The sequence below is a fragment of the Anser anser genome (genome assembly GCF_964211835.1).
Source record: "Anser anser genome assembly, chromosome: 4".
Taxonomy (NCBI): domain Eukaryota; kingdom Metazoa; phylum Chordata; class Aves; order Anseriformes; family Anatidae; genus Anser; species Anser anser.
Window position 1 is genome coordinate 63142922 of NC_139724.1, and position 20377 is coordinate 63163298.

Consider the following 20377-nt stretch of genomic DNA (forward strand, 5'->3'; position numbering starts at 1 on the left):
CCCACCAGCACCGTGCAGCTGTGGCTGGGGTTGCTGGTAGCCTCCTGCACCCCAGCACCAGGGGCACTTCACGTTTATGATGCAGAATGTAAGTAGATTGTGCAGCCACTTTACTATGAAATATTACCAAACCTACTTACGGTTTAGTACTAAATATTAACAAACCAACTTCACCAAGCCCCAAAACGCTTTCAATGAGAGAATGAACTGACACTTTTAAAATAAAATAAAGATAAAATTGTCTTCCAAAGTCATGATTTGTGTTTAGAATTAAACCCCAGAAGATAAAAAAAAACAAAACGCAACAGAACACACATACAATGCGTGACACTTCAAAGAACTTCTCCAGGTATGTTTTCAATACAGAAATAAAAACAAGCGTATACTATCTTTTAGTGTGCAATGGAAGCCTGACTCACTGTTTCCTTATAATGGTTCCAAAAACCTGACAAGCAAACTTTTAAAATCTTCTAGTTTCAATTCAAATATTTTTTTTCTTTAAGCTCATGTTATGCTTTTCAGTCTCACCTCCCCGCTGTCCCTGTTCATGCTCCCAGAAGCTGTGACTATCAGCTTCCAGCCAAACCCAGGAGTGACACAGGCAGCAAAGTGCCCCAGGGTTTCTGTCCCTCCCAACACAGGCTGAGCCCTTTGTCGTTCGGCAGCCTTTGGTTCACCTTCCCTGAGCTGAGCAGTTCTTCCTGCTGTCTTCTCTCTCCCAGAGTGTTTCCAGTCACACAAGAAATATCACGAACATGCACTACTATTACTCGTAATTTATAGAAAAATAGACAGGAGGACTTGATGCCAGGCAGAAAATCAATCGTGGTTACACCTTATACTGCCAGCTTTGTGTTAGGCGTGTTGGACTGCTGAGGGCTGTACCCACCCTTATGTATGCAATCCAAACGACTCTTCCCAGTGTGCTTTACTTTTTCGTTTTTAAATTACATTTCACCTGGAAACTATTAGCTTTGCTGAGTTACTGCCCCTCAGCTAAGCAGTGGTAAACTGAACATAGGCAATCCAAGTTGGAAAGTAAAACCATGTTAGTTTCAACGCACTTTTGGTAATTAAAACACAGTAATGAATTTCCTATGAACAGATGTCATCATCTACCTAAATCATGATTAAAAAAGGTAAAATTTTTCTTTATGTATTTAATTAAAATGGCTGAAAAAAATAATTAAGCTTGAATAAAATCATTAATAACATGACTGCATAAATGTAGTTAAACTGATGAATACATGATGCAAAAGGCCAAGAAAAATGTCAAATTATGAACTTTTAGGAGTACAGAAATATGAAAAGCCCAGGCACACTTACGTTATCACAGCTGATCAGGCAGTACACATTTTGTAGTGGGCAAAAAGTATCATACTGCCTGTAAAAACATCCGGTGCTGGGATTCCAGATTACGTACTGACTTTGCTCCAAAGTTAATACATATGCAGTTTGTCCCTATAAAGAAAAAAATAGGAGAAAGATGTTTTAAAACAGGCTTCAATGACAGTAGACATTATATTGTTCGGATTTTTACATTTTTAGTATTGAGATTAATAGTACATTTTTGGAAAACTGGAAGAATTTACAGGTTCATTACAATTCAGTCACCTAATGCTTACCTAATAATGTGTGCTCTGTCTCTTCTGTGGCAGAGAAACGTTAGACATACACAGCTTTGTGCCATTTTCAAATACAGACCCTGAAAGTCGTCTTAGTTCAGCCAAGAGCTGATATGAAATCCCACACACAGGAATGTTTAACGTTTGCCACCTCAATATCAGCGTGTGCTACCTGGTGACTGCCATCTAGGCAGCACACGCTATGGCTCATCCATCGGCCTTCCCTCAGGCACACAATATAAAAAGATAGCTGGGACGGACATCCCTTATAAGGAATCCCCAAACTTCTCTTCAATGTGTTATCCCCCGTATTTTCCAGGTACTTTAACAAATAATCTTTCTCCTCACAGCATGAAGAAGCTGAATGCATTGTTAAGGACCACCCTCCCCATCGGATGTGGAGTGGAAGGCGTGTAACCGAGTGCCTGCTGCTGCTGCGGCTGCACTATCTGAGAACGCGTTAAGGAAATTAGTCTTGACAGGGGTTTTTACTAAAATTCTCTTCAGCAAAACTTTCCCATATGCTTGGTAATTGGAGATGCTAATGGTGGAAATTTGCATTATAAACAGCCTTACCCTCTCAAAACAGCAGTATTGATTACTGGGAAATACGAGTGCGTTAATGAGGAAAAAATAAAAGCGTCTCCTAATGGGCAGAAGAATCTCAAAGGTTTAGTTCTTAGCCAGACTGCTGCCACAGGGGACTCACAGCGATGACCCAGCAGCCTACAGAAAAGCATTATTGTTGTTGTAGCTTTGCCATCAGCTGGAGAGAGAATCAAGGGCTGTGTTCATACCAGTGAGAGCCTCCAGCAAGCCTCTAACTCTCCCCTGCCACCTCTCAACCTGTGCCACTCCCACCCTAAGGCTGCCACAGGCTGAGAATGGACTTTCCCCATGACCTTGTTCCAGGACACACCATTTATACATGCCCAAGTCCAATCAAGGCTTACACATATTTTTGTGAGTCCATAAAAAACCACAAACAAAACACCAAAAAACCACCAAAAACAACAGACATTAAATTGTGAGTATATCTGAGTATAAATATATATATTTTTTTCCTCTCTGAAGAAAATCAGTTCCAGCAGCACCGATGTTTAGGTTACATCCTGGAAAAGTATGTCAGCAGGAGATGAGAGACAAGTCTATCCGCTGATGGGAACCAAAGACTTCAGAGAATGAAAGTCAATATTCAGACCAAAAGAAAAAATCCTCTTACCTCAGGAATAGCATTTCCAATGATGAGCCAGGCTTTTTTCCCCATACCAAGAAAATAATTACACAAGAGCACAGCATGTTCTTCCTCATCTCCCGCCAGAAGATCGAGAAATTGCTGATTGAGGGACAAAAAAAATGTTTGCATGAGTGTTCTCCATTTATAACATTTAATAATATTTCCTAACACTTCTGAAGCAAAAGATTCCCCTTGGATCTTTGTAACTGACCTTTACTGTTTATTAGGCACTGCTTCAACATGCAGAATGCACACAGCCAGAGTGAATACTGTGAAAATCCATGAAGCAGATGTGAGATTTTACCGTAAGAACCAAGGTCTTTTGAGTTATTCTGAGTTTTCCACTGTGCTGGAATAGAGCTTATTTTCTTCTTAGTAGCTGGTATGGTGCTGTGTTTTGGATTTTGGGTGAGAATACTGCTGATAACGCCGATGTTTTCGTTGTTGCAGAGCAGTGCTTACACTAAGCCAAGGACTTTCTCAGCTTCTCATGCTGCCCTGCCCGCAAGGAGGCTGGGGGTGCACCAAGAGCTGGGAGGGGACAGACCCAGGACAGCCGGCCCAGGCTGCCCAAAGGGATGTCCCATACCAAGTGGTGTCAGGCAGAACCAAAAAACTGGGGGGGAGGGTGAAGGGAGGGGGGCAGCTGCTGCTCAGGGGCAGACTGGGCATCAGTTGGCTGGTGGAGAGAAACTGCATTGTCTACCTTCCCCCCCGGCCCCCCTCCGTATTCTTTTCTTTCTTTTTCCCCTCCTTATCAAGCTGTCTTTATCTCAACCCACAAGTTCTCACACGTTTACCTTTTACGATTCTCTCCCCCATCCAGCTGAGGGGGAGTGAGCGAACGGCTGCGTGGTGCTGAGCTGCCTGCCGGTTACACCACAGCGTGCACAAAGGCTCTGAGATGGTACAAACATCATCTGGGATTAACTTAATATCTGTTCCTACTCCACAGATTGTATTCGCATGAGACAGAGAAAGCTCAGTCTCCCATTACTGCTGACAATTACAAGCAGTGTTTTTCGGTGGTTTCTTAGAACGATCAATGGTAAGTGTAGTTTTAAAGTCTCCATCAGTCAGCATTCTGCCACTTGTACATGACTAGCTATTTTGGATTGTTTTGTAATTGAAAAAAATGGGAAAAGCTTCAAACCCTAAGTATTCTTAGGGTCAACTGCAACCTATCAAAGATAAAAATTTTGGCTCATATTACTATGAGCAACTTTTTTCAAGCACTGGTGGTCCTCCGATAAAGACATTCTGCATTTTTGTAAATAAATAACTTATAAAGAAAAAACAGTCCTCACAATAATAGAATCACAGCATAATTTAGGTTGGAGGGGGCCTCAAGAGCTCATCTACTCTGAACTCCCACCAAAAGCAGGAGCCCCCTGGATATTGCATCACATACAAGAGGATAAAAAAACCCCTCATGTTTAATGGATTACTTACATCTGATGTACTCCACAAATCACAAATTCCAGCAAACGACACACTATCTGGCAAAAAAGGAATCAAAGCAACATATCGAGCCACCAACTCCTGCAAGGAAACAAAATATAGCTAGTCATCCCTTCAGTTCTCTACACGGGCATATAATAAAGGCATTATTACACTAGACTTGAAGCACAGTGCTGTTTCCAAGACACCAATGACAAAACACTGACTAACCCTGTTATAGCAGCAGCTAGCTCGTTTCAGAACTTACACCAAATCCTGATACAATTTTCTCTCATGAGGTTTGGTATAATTTTATATTAATGAGTATTGGCTATCAAAAGACCCTTATTTTTCCAGAGAAGATAAATAGCCTTTTCCAGCGTCACTAAGGGTTCACTTATTGTGTATCACACATAGTCACTACCACTTTATTTCTCACCTCCTTAAATAAAAAAAGCATAGCTATACAGCAAACATGTAAAATGTTGTATGCCTATGTGCACGTGCATGCACACACATTCTGAAATTACATCCCTGGAACTTCACTATCTTTTCTGAATACTTACTGCTGTTGTCTGAGAGCTATCTGGGCAGGCATCAAGGAGCTCCTGCGGTGGATTCAGAGGTTTGACATATCTGGTAATAAAAACTGTTTTCCCATTGAGGTCAATGACAGTTGTCAGGCACTGGCGGCTTGGAAACTTTGATGTACATTCAGCTTCATACTTTGCTGCTGCCTGGAGCAATTTCTCATCTTCCTGGGTATCAAACTTCAAAAGACAGTAGAACTTATATAAAAATAGTTTTATATATAATTTAGGGTTAAGTCTTTACTATGTTTGGCCTTATTTCACCATTTGCAGAAGCATAAAAGGAGGGTAAAATTCCTTCCTAATAGCCTTGTGCACTTTCCTTGCATTATGTACTTTGGCTCAAGGTAATGAAAGCTCAGGGTAATGGAAAAGCAGGCAATTAGCATTTACTTAACAAATGCACACGGTGACCTGTATCTATAGCTGGCTTTATTAAAGCACTAAAAATGTAGCGAAAGCTATGCCAAACAAAGTGCAGGGATGACTGTGTAACATCACATGTTAATTCAAAGGTGAACAATTATGGTTAGGTACCAAAAGAGTAATCCTACACGCTACTCACATAACACTCACTCTGTTAAAACCACAATCGAGGTTATGCACAAAATCCCAGCAATGTTTATATAAATATTACTGGGACAACCCTGTACAATGCCAAAATATTTGCAGAGAAGGTCCAAGACATTTTTTCGGTGGGTTCTTAGTCTTCAGACTTCTCTAAAATTTTAAAGCTTTTAGATGAGCTTTTCCAGATGCAAATCTCAGACTGAAAAGCATACATTATGTGAGAATGACAATTATTTGCTCCTCTGTCACCTAAGATGTCATCCTTTAAAGGTCTTAGGATCAAAGTAATTTGCATCTACTTGGAATCCCTTGTGTAATTCTAGTGGTGCTGAGAATTAAAGCTCATCCTTCATAAGATTTTAGTTCAAGCTAAACCACTTCATCATTTGTTATCCTTCTTCTCAAAGTAACCAGAGGTAGAATGGCAGCACCTTGTAGCTAGACCTCCAAGTCAGAAGGGAACACTCGTAACGGTGACTCTTCTTAACCACAATTAATGGCTGAAATATGAAACCTCTGGCACTTTTTAAATTTTGTTGTAATGATTCACTGCAAATATTATGGAGAAATAAACAACTGTGATGTTAGTCAAAAAGCATAAAGTGCAAAAAGATTACTGAACCAAGCTAAATCTTAAAACATGGAACAACAAGAATCTCTCAATTAGCTTTATTAATATTTTACCTTCTTAAGCATTTCATTCATCTATACAGAGATTCAGGAAGGACAGGATGAAAGAGGAAAAATAGATAAAGAAAAAAAAGGTATTGTAAAATTAAAATAAGATTATGCTTAGCATCCTGAAACAGTACACAAATATTTCAAATCACTTCACTACAGCAGGACTGGCTAGGAATAGGAAAAAAGGACAGAAAAAATATTTAGTTAATTTTTTGTCATTTTATGATGATTGATTTCCACAATAAGTATTTATGTTACATTTGGGGAAGTGCAGCATAGAGTTATTACTTCTCAGCAAAGGTTAGAACACAAGCACATGCCACTTTAGTACAGATCTCCTTAGAGATACCACCTAAAATAGGACAGTCTCTTAATTAACTTAGTTCTGCTTTACTGAACTTCTTCTAACATGAAATTCTATTTTATTTTGTTTTCTATTTATATTGATTTGAAAAAGTGATTATTCAAAAATCCTGTACAGTGTTTGCTGAAGAAATAATTTGGTTTGTCTTAGTATTGAAGGTAAACAAATCATCTGCTATTAAGTACAATTTCTAGAAGACACAGAAAAATCTCTTACGTAAAGAGAACAAAAATCAGGCAAAACTCCTACTGATGAACTCACCCCAACTGTTTTCTCACTGTTCCTCAAATTTTATGAGGGATCATCTGTACCAATAGATTTCTTACCTTGGTAAGATTTTCCTCATTTTTGGTTTTATTTTCAATGTACTTCTGTGACAATGCAAACTTTGTTCCAGTTTAGCTGTGGCATGCAGTATTTCATGCTACTTAGAAAAGGACTCATTTCCCATGTTGTGATTTACTGTGCTATTGTTCTTTCCTGCATCTTCAAAATAGAAAACACTTCGGTCTGTTTCTAGTTCTTTATGTCTGAATTTTGGTAAGGGGCAGTTAGCTACTACCATTGTATTTCAAGTGAAATAGAACTTATGACAGATCTATGACTTTAATAAAATAGACTGTTTTTTTTCTTCCCTACCAAACTGTTCAATTCTAAATATAGCTACCAAACTGCATAATTTTACTAAGCATTAATACAATACGTAACATTTTGGTAACCAAGCATCAAATTGCATCTACAGAAACAAATTCTGAGTATTTGTTCATTGTTTAAAGAGGTCAGGTTTCGCAACATCCAGTCCATAATACTTTACAGGAATCTCCCCCTTGTTTGAATTTCTGTGACTGGTCTTCCAAAGCAGTACTTGTCTGTTTCCTTTCAAGTTCAGTACATTTTTTTTCCTAGCAACTAATTATTGTATGTGAAGGTCATGAAACTCTTGAATAAGGTCTTGTCTACTAAAGATGCTTCAAAGGCATATATATTTGTTGCTTAAAACCCTCGTGATAATCTTGTCATTCAAACTAATTAACTTTAAAAGGTATCCATGAATCCACACTGTTCATTTTCTTTATTTTCAACAGTATTCAGTTGTAAAAACTCCCACAGTATTGCATAAGAGCAGAAAACCCCACCCATATGACTGGATAATTTCCAAATGACCAGTGTAGCGCTGAGTTGCAAAAACAACAACTGCTGCTGTTTGTGCATGAAAAACATCCTTACTGAATGGATCTCAAAATCACTGCAAAATGTGACATAAAATGGCAAGTGGCATACTCATTTTAACTACACATTACTGTCGTTAGTGCAAGGCGCTTCTGGTTTAGTAAAATAACTGAAAAAAATAACAGTTGCTGCTTAGAAGTAGTTATCTTCAAGATCTGGAGGCATGCACAAAGCACTAAATAATGAATGCTATATTTGAACACTGTAAACACAGAAGCAAGAATACTGTGGATGCACCTGCCAGCTTCTTTCTTCCTCTGCTCACAAATACTCAAACGAACACTTCATTGTTTACAGAAGTAAATGAGAAAATGATATGCTTATAGATATTAAATACAAATTTGCTTTGTATTAACCTTAGAACTAGATACCTGGCAGAAGTTATTTTTCAAGCATTAAGTGTCCATCTCACTTAATGGTGAATCTAGTTCAATAGAACTGTGCTAAAAAATGTGAAGTGGAACACTCAGGATGTTATTAATGCCCTTCAGTACTTGTATTTGTGTCCTTCAGTGCAGTAAGCCTAAGTATTCGTATGCATCTCAGGAACTGCACCACGGGAAACAAACAGCAAGAACATGATTAATTACTGGTCGTTACCTTTTCTCTGACAGACTCTCCAGGAATGAGCTGCGGTTCAATGGTAATGAACAGTGTTATATAGGAGCCCTCGCTCAGATTGCGCACAGAATCGTAACCTCTCTCCATTCCCAGGTTCTTCTCTTTGCTGTAGCCAAGCAGCACTGGAGGAACATCCACCTTGAACGTACCATCGATCTACAACATACAGTAGCCCATACATATCAACTGTCCATGAGAAAAAGAACCACCAATGAAACAATCCTCAGAAAAAGCAAAACTTCCTTCTCAGATACATTTGGTATTGGTATTCAGGTATTTTATTCCCTCGCTTTCTGTATTATTCTGAGCTCCAGAACAGTAATACAAGAGTATGTGACACGTACTTATTACCTGTGGGGAACCCATGAGACATTTCATTGTCAAAGGTATTAGTTACTATTTGATTTCAGTCTCTTTTGCTTATTATGGACATTAATATTTAATGTAATGGAAATCATACACACTAGGTCTTAGAAAAAAAGACTGCCAGCCTTTCACTGTTTTTCTTTGAAATACGCATTATTTTATGCATACACACCCCAGAACTCCCCGTGGAACAAGTCCTTTAAAAGAAATAAAACATGCAATTTTTTGTTTTTTATTTTTAAAAAGACTAACACCATACAGGAAGGATAATGTGTGCTGTCACACTGCACTACCCACACGGAACACTTATCCACAAGCTACTTCCTCACCAACAGATAATACATATATTGATGTTGAGGAGTCAACATCCAGTCTCTGCACTGCGTTCCTCATTCTTTAAGTCTTTTGAAGCTGCTGAGTGGGAAAATAGAGGACAATAAGTATGAACGTACATGTCTGTAAACTGTTCTCGAAGATTGACAGGCATGCAATTTTTCAGCTTCAAGTGCTTTTCTCTGTGTATTTTCGGACTGTTGGTAAGACTAAGCAGCAATCTCCACATGGCACTATTGACCTGGAAAAAGTGACAAAATGGCAAAATACTGCCTTCTGAAGGCAGCATCACGCCAGTGTGCCTTTGCCTCTGAGCAGGATGCATCTGTGAGATGCTGGAGCACCTTCCATGCCAAAACTACTGATGTTTCTCAGGTGCAATCGGAACCAGGCCCATTCAGCCAGCTTCTCCAAGAAAGAGGGCTCTGGCAGACTCATCATCCCTTTGCACCTCTTTCTGCCACCACAAACAGAAGAGAAAGCTCTTCCTGAAAAGTCGTATCAGAAAAGAGATGGCATGCCCTGCACTTGCTAGGGCAAGACTCAACACTGGAATTATGCAGCGTTAAGAGAAAAGCAAGAAGAGTAACCTGATTTGGTCAGAATTCAGATATGGCTTTAGGCAAAATTTAATGCTGTTCAGGTTATGCTGTATATGAAGAATTTGCCATAAAGATCTGAGTCTTCCATCCTCCTGGATAGGAGGACTGCTGACAGGAAGGACATCTTCAGTAGAAGATGAACAGATGACTCACTGGGTTGGCTCATCAAACATTTAAGACCAAAATTAAGTTTTCATGAGGAGAAGACTAAATAAATCACACCGAATTTCTGCTGCAGTATCGCAGAACGGAATGAAAAAATGCTTCATTTGCCACTGCAATTTAATTGCTAGAGGCACCTTGATATAACTGTTGGACTGATCACACTTCTTCAACTTTGGTAAGAAATCCTGTTCACATGCTAAGAAGATCTGTGCAGGCACTCACACTGTGCCCCAGGAATCTCAAACAGGAACACCTCCTCAAAGAGAGAGTCAGGAGTGAATTCGACAGCAATCCTGGAGCTAGTCTGGTCCTACAACAGGAAGGCTGACTCAACAACAAGAAGTCCCAAGAACAGAGGTTATCATCAATGTTATTGGTAGTCAAAGATGGATTATGGGCTATGTCTTTCACTACATATTGGCATGCAGCCTGTTAAAATGTCTAAGTCTGTCCATTAAGACTGTCAGGGCTGTGAGTAGACACACTTCTCAGGTGAATTTCATCCCTTTGGCATAGAACATTTCCCTGAGAAGAGTAAAGGATCTTGTTCTTTCTTGTTTGTTGACCTGTAACAACAGCACTCACGTTAAGTGACATTGTTTGCACAGGATATCCAACTTATGAAAAGAAGGGTGGAAGTTCTTACTACTTACCTTTTCTTAAAGTCAATGTGAACTTCATTCTACAGGGCAGCACAACCCTCAAGCACTCATATTCATCGATTTGCCTCACAAGTTGACGATAGCATGTTACTAGTGATCCAACAGAAGGAAATGGACTAGCACTACTTAGATAAACACGGTCCAAAACTTGTCAGCAATGAAAAGAATTCCATGCTTTCTTGAATCCCATGACAGTTATGTTGTTATGCCTTGCAAAAGGATGGCCCAAGAAAAACACTTTGAACTCCAACATTAAATTAAATGAGACCCCTGCAGACTTTCCTCTCCCCAAAGAATCCAAGAGGCTCACAATATATTTTAAAGCCTTTATAGTTCTGACAAGTTGTCCATATAGCAAACTAATCTGTGTCATTAGGTATGCAATGGGTACCAGAATCTTCATGAAGTAAGCAACTGAGACTTGTGGCATGACAGCTTGATCTACACATGAAAGCAACTGCCCTGCAGAACAAGAATTCTAAGGCAGGATTATGATACAAAAAGGCTATTGATGTGAAAAATTAGCTACCTTAATCTAAGTTCGGGATGGGTGGCTGGACAAATAAAATAATAATAAAAAAAGCCTTTCCTCTATGAAGAAATGCATGTTATCCTAACACTCCCATGACTAAGTGCTGATATCTCCTGAAGAAAGCTTCTCTAAAGCATTCTAAATATGGAGGAAAGAAGGGACTGGAAAAGGCAAAGGTGAAAATGTGGTGATTCAGAGGTGTGAAAAAAGAGTGAGGTCAAATTTCTTTAACACCTATCTAGGCAATGCAGTATCAGAAATCTCAAAAGCCATTGTCAAAACCATCTAAAGAATTTGTGTTAACTTCATTACTGAAGGAAACCAGGCTGTGTTGTCAGTGCACAAGTATGCTTGTCTATCTTTTCTCCCTTCAAAATGTTGAACTTACTAACAAATACACACCAAATGTGACAAAGGACAGTGCTTTCAGAGATATTTTTAGGCAGTTCCATAAAAATAGACTGAGAAGTACAGAGAACATAATTAAATCTGACTACCCTAACCCCTTCCCACTCTCCATCTTTTATTTTAAGAGATGGACTCCAAGTTATTGACGCTTACCTTTGCTTGAAAATATATGGTAGTAAATGGAATTTTAACACATCCCAGCCAGCGTCTCTCAACACAAGTGTGGATACCACTTCTTCTGTCACAATCATCCTAATAAAAAGTTGGCCAACATAAGAATTTGTAAGACAACTTCATTTTATTTAAATTCAATCAACAGTTTCATGAAAGCAATTATTAAAACAATACAGGATCTTTATCATTTAACTTACTGTAAATATAAGTTCAATTACTACTATGACAATTATTGCATGCTTTTCTATTGTGCCAGATGCTGAACAAAAAAGTCATGTTCCTTGACACAATGTGCTTGCACTTCAGAGTACAAGTCCTGTATGACTTGTGATGGAGATCTCAGAAATCTGACAAAGAATCTACAGGAGTCTTCCTAGACTAAGTAAATTAAGTGCTGGTCTTCTCATAAAACGCTTTACTAGAATTAAAAAAAAGCCTTTTGAAGGTAAAATTGTATGAAAATCTAATAGCTGTGGAATGGAAGCATTGTTTTCAAATGTATTGCCTCTGAGTGATTTCCAAATCTAGTATGATCAGCCTACAAGTTTAAAAACCAAAAGATTTCACCAAATGCTAGACATCTGAGTTTCAAGACTGTACCTTTCTTCTTCCTTCTGCTTCATCAAATACCACTTCAGTTTTGAGGGCAGAATTCTGTTCTCAGTGAACTGTGTGCATTATTTACTTTTCGGTTATATTTTCAGGAATATTGAGGACTGCTATTTTTATGCATACTGAGTTAACTGGGAAAGCGTTCACTGACTTGAACAGGGAAAGGACTTATGCCAACACAAAGAGCCTACTTTTCACCAGATGAGCTTGTAAAGCAGGGTAAGACAGAGCATAAAAAGGTTAATAAAAGAATACAGGAACTGGGATAAGTCACCTGGAATTTAGTGTAAAAAAAAAAAAAAGGAAAGAAAAAGAAGCTGATTAAGTTTAAGAGTAGAATTCAGACTACTATTCATGTGTTGCCTCTCAATTTTATTACCTCGTGTCATTAAATATCAGTAAAAGATTACATACACATGTTGAACTCTAGTAGCAGACTATATAGTACAACCTTAATTTGTACAAAGGTTAACACTGTAAAGACTGCTCCCTTGAACAGTATTGCAATATTGACTAGACATAACAGTAAAAAATGACAAGGTAGAGAAAAAAGAGGCTCAGGAGGGTGAGCCAAAACCAGGCCAACTATTACACTGAAAAGTCTTATTCTGATAACTTCAAAAAGTTTACAATATTCTGTAAAGCACATTGACCTTCAGTTATGAACTCACCTCTGTAACATCATGAAGTACTTCATCAAAAACGTTAATGAACACTTCATCCTTCACTGACTGCAAACTGTGGGTGCTATAGTCAGCATTAGGAGCTCTGAAATTTTGAATAAACAAAATAAGTGTGATTTGAATAGAACCGACGAAATTGAATAGATCTGTATCCTCAAACTGAATTCTTATTACTCAGAAATAGTTTGGTTTCATTTTGCTATACCTAAATGGAAGCTCAAGTTCCTCATTCCAGTTGGGGTTTGGACCTTCTGCTGTCGTTGTCCGGCAGACTGTTCGCTGAAAAGAAACTTCTACAAAAGGACGGACTAAAACCTGTAAAAAAAATATCAAAACAAAGAAAACAGTCCTCTATAAAATGCCTCATCAGAACATACTAAATTGCATATTTTCATGTATTTAAGGAAAATAAGCATATACTTTGTGAAGGTCACACTGGTCCAGTGCAGACAAACACTTTTAATATAGCTCAAATATTGCACTTTCCAAGCTTCTCTAAGCATTTACGAAGCTTTTTTGTGTGTTAACGTTTCAAAAAGGTGATGTGTACTCAGTATATGTCATATTATATACACTAGGAAGGCCACATTTCCCCCCAAGTCTGTAAAAACTCCTGGCTAACTAATCAAAGAAGGAAATGGAAACAGGTGATCCAGTCATCTATGCCCTTGTATCCTCTTATCTATAATCCAAGAAGCCTACTGCTACAACCCTGTCTGTCTCTGAAAATGGTCTCTATTGCAGATAATCAACTTTTACTAGACACAACAAACCCCTAATGTAATTAAAAATGCATTAATGGAGCATTTCATTAGCATTCAAACGCTCGTGTCAGAACCATTTCTACATTTCAAGAATCTATAATTTTGAAGGAAATCCTAAACAAATAAACAACCCTCCCATACACCACCACAAACAAAAAAACAAAAACAAACAAAAACACAACCCCAATGGATTTCCATCTTCATTCAGAAGGATGCTGAACCTAGTTTTCAATAGCAAGCAAATGTAGTTTCAGTATCAGTCATAAGAAAGGCTCTGCTGGTTTAGGCAGAGTGCACCAGGCCCAAAATTCAGACTGAAAATGGCCATAAACAGACATACAGAAGAGTAAGAACACAGCAGCAGGTGCCTATATTTTCTCCTGTTACTCGTCCAGGCTTCAACTGTCTTCAGATGGACAGACTTTCCCAAGCCTGTAACAATTTTTCTATTTGACAACTCCTAATAGATCACTCTTCCAAATAATCGTCCAATGTCCACTTCAATGCAAGCAAACCAATTTTGTCCACAATACATACAGGCAACTTCTCTGAGCACACAGGAACTGACACATGAAGAATTAAAAGCTTCTCTTTTGAACCTAGCTCCTACCAGCTTCATTTGATGACCCCTCATACTTCTACTGAACAAACCAGCGAGCAGTCAATTGCTATCCATATCACTCATTGTTTTATGCTTTTCTATCATATTCTTCCTTCTCCCTTACTCCCAGTGACTGCCATTTTGACAGAAAAGACCAAACATTTTTCACTGCACAGCAGCCAGTCTAGATTTCTGACATCTTTATCATCCTTTGAATCTTTCGCAGCTTAACTATCTTTTTGGAGATACAGGAGTGGGCAAGCTAATGTTACTAGTAAGATATCTTTCTGATGGTAAGTGTGTATGTGAAAAGGGGGAATGCTCAATATTTCATGTTAACAAATGATTGCTATAATTTTCTTGAGTTTTATAATATACCTGGTCAAATGCCCAATCTACACTATCAGTTGGGCTCTGGACTGATGGAGAGGCTGCAAACATCTCGTTAAAGGACCTTGAAGATCTGGATGGTTGTTGAGGTTTGCTATGAGAGGAAACAGACAACAACATCATGAAAAGACAGAGAACCTATCATCCTTCAGAGAACCTATGAATCCTTCACATCATACATTAACCACACGAAGTTCTGGAAATGCTTCAGGTATCTTTATGTTATGACTTTAACCTACGAAGGATAACTACTCAGTCAAATAACAAGAAAAAACATGCTAGAGTGGGGTAGCAAGTGTACTGCTCTTGTAAGCCTCATTGCAAAAGTGCTGTGTGCCTTGAGGCTCTTCCTTCTGAAGATTTTATAGACCCCAGATTTTTATTTTAGTTATTTTTTTTAAAACTTGCCCTGGACAATCTCTTTGAGGCACAGACTTTTCAGTTTAAGGAGATGAATCCCCAAAGAATTCATGAAGTGTGTAGACTTCATGGTATCTAGACAAGGCCACTATGACAAAATTAAACCCACATGAAGATTACACTGTCAGCAACTCATCAGTGAAATAAAATAAATGATAAATATGCTTATTTTTATAGTGTTTCCAAGTAACTTTTTCAGTACTAAGCAACGGTAGATATTATAAAAGGAAAACTATTCACAGAAAAAGCAGCTCAAAATAAGGTACCAGATTATCCAAAATATTGGGAGGGTTTTCAGCTATTTTTGTTCTATTGACAGTAAATTCACATTCTTGTCTTTTCCTTCCTGTCAACATATTTCTAATACGAATTGCTTATGTCTCCGTTTGAACTTATTTACAAAAATCCAATGGAACTTTCTTTTTTCATTTAAATAATAAATAGATAAAACAAGCAGAAGATGCTAGCAGGATGAAGATATCTCCAATTTAAATGTAATGTATACTCATTTTGGGAGAGCGAGAGAGAGAATGCTGCTGTAATACACCACTTATGAAAGTGAACCAGACTGCTCACGACACAGTATCATGCAGCACAGGCATTGCCTTAATATGCCTGAAGGTCACGGTCACCTTCAAAGTTAGTAAAAGCCAAATCAGGCTCACTTCATTCCCTTAAATGTCCAGTTCACAGAGTGCTTGAGAAGGCCAACAGGCAACCCTCACGAGATACATACAGTAGGAATAACTGGAATTTTGTAATATATATGTATTTTTTGTATTTAAGATATTATGAATTAAAATTGCCTTGAGTATAACTAGAAGGCTTGTTTAAGATATAATTAATCCAATATTAACAGTGTTACAGTGTTGTCAAAGCTACAAGTTATCTTCCAGACAGCTTTTTTGTCAAGCAGATGTGTAGTTCCTAAAACATTTTTTGAATTTAGCAGGTATTAATAAATGGTTGTGTTATTCTAAAAGCTTTGAAAATAGCATTTTTTAATTATTACATAACAAGATAAATCTATACATGCTTTTAACATGAGGATCAAAACAACCCATGACTGAATTTCAACATTAGTTGTTTCAGCTGTCCTCAAAACACTTGAAACCACAACATGAATCTGGGTTGAAAAACAAGCATATGAACATACCTCATCACTGGCTTCCTCACTGGAATATCGAAAGCTCTAATGACGTTCACCAACAGTTTTATGTCTCCATCTGATAAATTCTGTGCCGTGACCTTCTTCCTTTCTTTTCTTCTTGGCTTTAATGGTCGTTTTGGTTCTGCCAGTTTAAAGAGGCCAAGTCCCAAAATACTAATAATCAGAAAACAGACATTTAGTCATTTTTGCACAGAATCCAGAATTCCAGTGTCTCCATGACACACATGCTAATTATGCACTAACAGAAAAAGGAAATACACACTGCTAGTGTCATACAAACCTCTATGAACTGTCAAAATGTTATAATCATTTAGTACTATGCAATCCAGTTGTCTTATGTTTCAAAAATTTTAACTTAAATGTGCAAAAAAGTCCCCCCCCCAAAAGATTTAAGTAAGACAACTCAAGATAGATCTATAACTACAGTGTTATAAAGTATCTAGTAAATGACAACCTCTCTACGAAATATGTAAAAGAAATCTAATTACACAGCTATGTACAACAAACAATAGGCTATAGAAAGGAATCAGAATAAATATGCCACAACATACCCTGGACCCTCAGAACTTATAACCCAAGGCAAAGCAGAACCAAAGGAAAAAAAATGGGAAAAGAATAAAAAACAGATATGTTTTTGCATATCACTGATATTAACTGCAAAAATACCTAGGTGACAGAAGACATTCCAAAATCTACTTTAAAAACTGATAGCCCATAGCATTACTTCCTTATATATAATAAATAATCCCAATGATTACTTTTAAGATAAATCTGTGAGTTACTGAAATCTCACTAAGAAGATACTTTAATGGTATTATAAATGGAGTATAAATAATGTAGATACTTTAATGGTATTATTTTAAATTCACTAACTATATTACTTAGCAAATTGTATCCAATTTGAATCCGTATTCATGATAAAAAAAATACAAACCAAGCATTTGATCTTAAACAACTTCAGAAGTTGATTATAGTCTCAGCCGGATTTTTCCCATTCTGAGATGTGAAAAACTGAAAGCCAGGATGAACCCTGTTTAAGAGAGCAAGTCTCTGTATCTCCAGCAGATGGGACTGTTTAGATTTATACCATAGATTCAGAAAGTGTTAGCTGTACTTCAAGTGTGTCACACTTAGAATGAAGACAAGCAATTTTCTTTTAAAAGAAAAATATCTACCATTCACAACCTGTTTACTTACACAGATTTTAAGTGAGCAACACTAATTAAGAATCATCTATGTAGTGATGACTCAAACATCAAAACCAAGAAGTATGAGATTTGGAATAAAAATTCAAAGAAGGTGCATAAATAATAAAACAAATTATAACCATACAAAAGAGAGAAAACATTTCCCAAATCAGCAACATTTCTGAAAGTAAACAGCATAGATATTTAGCAACAGCATACAGAAGTAGATGAAAGGTAAGGTAAACAAAATCACCAAAATATACCATGTTAAATCTTATTTACATGCCATCACATTATTTCTACCAAACCCATCCTTTTTCCTCAAAAAAGTTTTTATATGCTTTGTGTATCAATGCTCTGTCTACACTGGCAGAGGGGTACATAGTGACAGGAAAACAATATATTACACTGAACACAGAATCTCCTTGGCTGGTCACATCAGTACAATTTGCAAAAAAGGCACAGAGATAAATTTACGTTAACTGACTTAGAAACAATAAAGGTAACTCCCTTACCCCAGGCTAGGAATCTCCTCTTCATTGACAAGATCAGAGAGAAGGAAATGGTGTTTTGCTATTAGGAAACGGTTTATTACTGATTCTCGAACCTGTAAATAGGGAGAAAGGGAGGGAGAAGAGAGAAAATTACACTTCTAATCCCAAACCACTGCAAATACTTGCATTTTGTCTATTAAACACAAAAAACTTCAAATATAGATTCTTTATTTTATCCTTCTTTTGTAAGTCATATCAATGTTCTTTCCACCAGATATTTATTTGGAACATAATATAAGCTTATTTTATGAATACAATGATTTTCTAGAAATGTATAAGCTAGCCAGATGTAAACATATGAAAGCATACATCACAAGAACAGAAAATCAAGTCTTATCTAATTACAGCCCATCATCAGAAACAATCACAACAATAAACAACCCTGACAGACATTTCTTTTGGGCATCTAAATGAAGTTACAGAAAAGATGATACAGAAATGTATATAGTATTAACTATAGGGACTAAAGGCAATGTTTTGGACTGCAGGACCATCAGCAAGGCCCGTGTTACTAACACCATGATTTAAAATATATGTTTAAAAATCCTTAGTTTCTTTCATTTCTATGTTGAGGTCACAGACTGATGAAAGACTTCCCTCTTCTCCCAACAGCTATATAGAAGTATAGAAGCAGACTGACTGAGAGCATTGTCTTTTTTTTTTTTTTTTTAAATGTTTTTTGTCTACCACTCAGGCTAGTAATGCCTTTATATACTGTTCTATTACAAGATCAGCTGCAGAAGAGCAATAACAAAGTTTTCTACCATACATCTCCTTTCATTATTTTTAAAAGTTTTCATTTAAGTTATGAAATCTTTCACTGTGCTGAGGTGATAATCATATAAAGATGACATTTCAGAGTGAAATGAATTGCAGACCTGATGTGAGCAATCTAATTTTCAAGCACATCTGACAATTTACAGAAGCATAAAATATCCAAGTGTTATTTTAAAAAAGACTACTTCTATTTCCTGTACAAGAGTGACAATCAGTTATATACCATAAGGTATTTAACTCTGTACTATTACGCAGTGCACTGCATAAACTGTATGTTTGAGTATGCACATGAATATCATGCAAAGCATATAGGGCCAACACAGATGTGATAGCTCAGTTCAAAATAGTTTTTGGTATTATCATACTGAATCTGGGTTTTGGTACTTACCAAGACTTGCCTGGAAGATTCAAATATTTCCCATTGTCTTTAATTCTTTTACAAAACATTACTGCTAACAAGCAAGTTGTTTTGTCCTACATCATATCAACCTAATAATGATCCTAGATGTTTTGCTGGCTGGGATTTTATCTACCTTTGATATTTCCAGTACTAGTAATAAACTGGTAGGTGTGTTTCTCACTTGTTATTTGCCAAAATACTCCAAAATTGCAAACTTTTATTCCATATTCAACCAATCTTCCCCATCCCCCAAGGATTAAAGAGAATGCCACACTAACATTAAAAAAATAAATTAAACCAAGGTAAGGGAGAGAGAATATTACTCTAATGCAACGATGAAGGTAATGTCATATGCCCGCTGCCTTTGGCTGCAGGACAAGACTTTTTGTGTATCACATTAAATGATTTTTAACAGTGGTTAGGAACACTTTCATGGAGATAAATTCTTAGTAACACAACTTACAAGAAGGAAAATGAGGAGAAGGAAATCAATGAATACCAGGGACACAACAGCAGAAATCTCTGGGACACTGGACCAGAAAAGGATTTATAATACTCCTAGAAAAATCTATTTTTGTGGTCATTTTCTATAATGCATCTTTTTGAGGAAATACATCTTTCCCATTAACATTTTATCAGTCATTTACAAACCTCTACTTGTTTTATTAGACCTGTTTCAGGCCTAACTTGGAATTATAAAAACATCTGTAGGCCATGTTTAGCGCTGAATCATATTTTAGTATTCCTGGAAATTGAACATCCAAGTGCAGCAGCAACAAACGGCTTAGAGAAATATGATGGATCTGTATATTTTGCCACTTACCTTTTGTAGATAGTTGGCAACAACTGCTCTGCGTGCATCTAGGTAATGTTTGCTGTCAATCACATCCCTCTCATGTAGTCTTTTCTCATAGTCCTAAAACATTTACTAGAGTTTGTGATTTGATAAATAGACAATGCTTTACTACATACAAGAAAAATGGTAAATATTTCATTAATATTAATGTATGGATCAAAGTAAACCAAAACAGATGTCAGAAGTTCATAAAGCTATTTTAATGCTAATGTACACAGCAACAGCACTGCACAACTTCCCTGAATAGAGAAAAGAATTCCATTAAGTTAAGGTTCATGTGGTTTAAATTACTACGAATAACTTTATTTCCCTCTCTTCTTTCTAAAGCAGGACTTTGACCTGCTGTCGTAAACTGAAATTCC

General features: G+C 37.1%; 1 protein-coding gene across 8 annotated transcripts in view; it reads right to left on the reverse strand.

Annotated features, from left to right (window-relative positions):
* The window catches only part of CC2D2A (coiled-coil and C2 domain containing 2A), a 63249-nt gene that overhangs the window by 5846 nt on the left and 37026 nt on the right, over window positions 1-20377 (reverse strand). For 7 of the 8 annotated variants that reach the window (XM_083834737.1, XM_083834740.1, XM_083834741.1 and 4 more), the window contains 13 exons: window positions 19983-20075; window positions 17944-18035; window positions 16227-16394; window positions 14639-14744; window positions 13101-13210; window positions 12884-12980; window positions 11580-11678; window positions 8338-8514; window positions 6147-6167; window positions 4869-5072; window positions 4315-4404; window positions 2848-2961; window positions 1327-1461 (listed from right to left, as the gene is read on the reverse strand). In XM_083834737.1, coding sequence (XP_083690863.1) covers window positions 1327-1461; window positions 2848-2961; window positions 4315-4404; window positions 4869-5072; window positions 6147-6167; window positions 8338-8514; window positions 11580-11678; window positions 12884-12980; window positions 13101-13210; window positions 14639-14744; window positions 16227-16394; window positions 17944-18035; window positions 19983-20075 — 1506 coding nt within the window. The remainder of the gene's footprint in view (window positions 1-1326; window positions 1462-2847; window positions 2962-4314; window positions 4405-4868; window positions 5073-6146; window positions 6168-8337; window positions 8515-11579; window positions 11679-12883; window positions 12981-13100; window positions 13211-14638; window positions 14745-16226; window positions 16395-17943; window positions 18036-19982; window positions 20076-20377) is intronic. The other variant, XM_083834742.1, reaches the window with a different exon arrangement.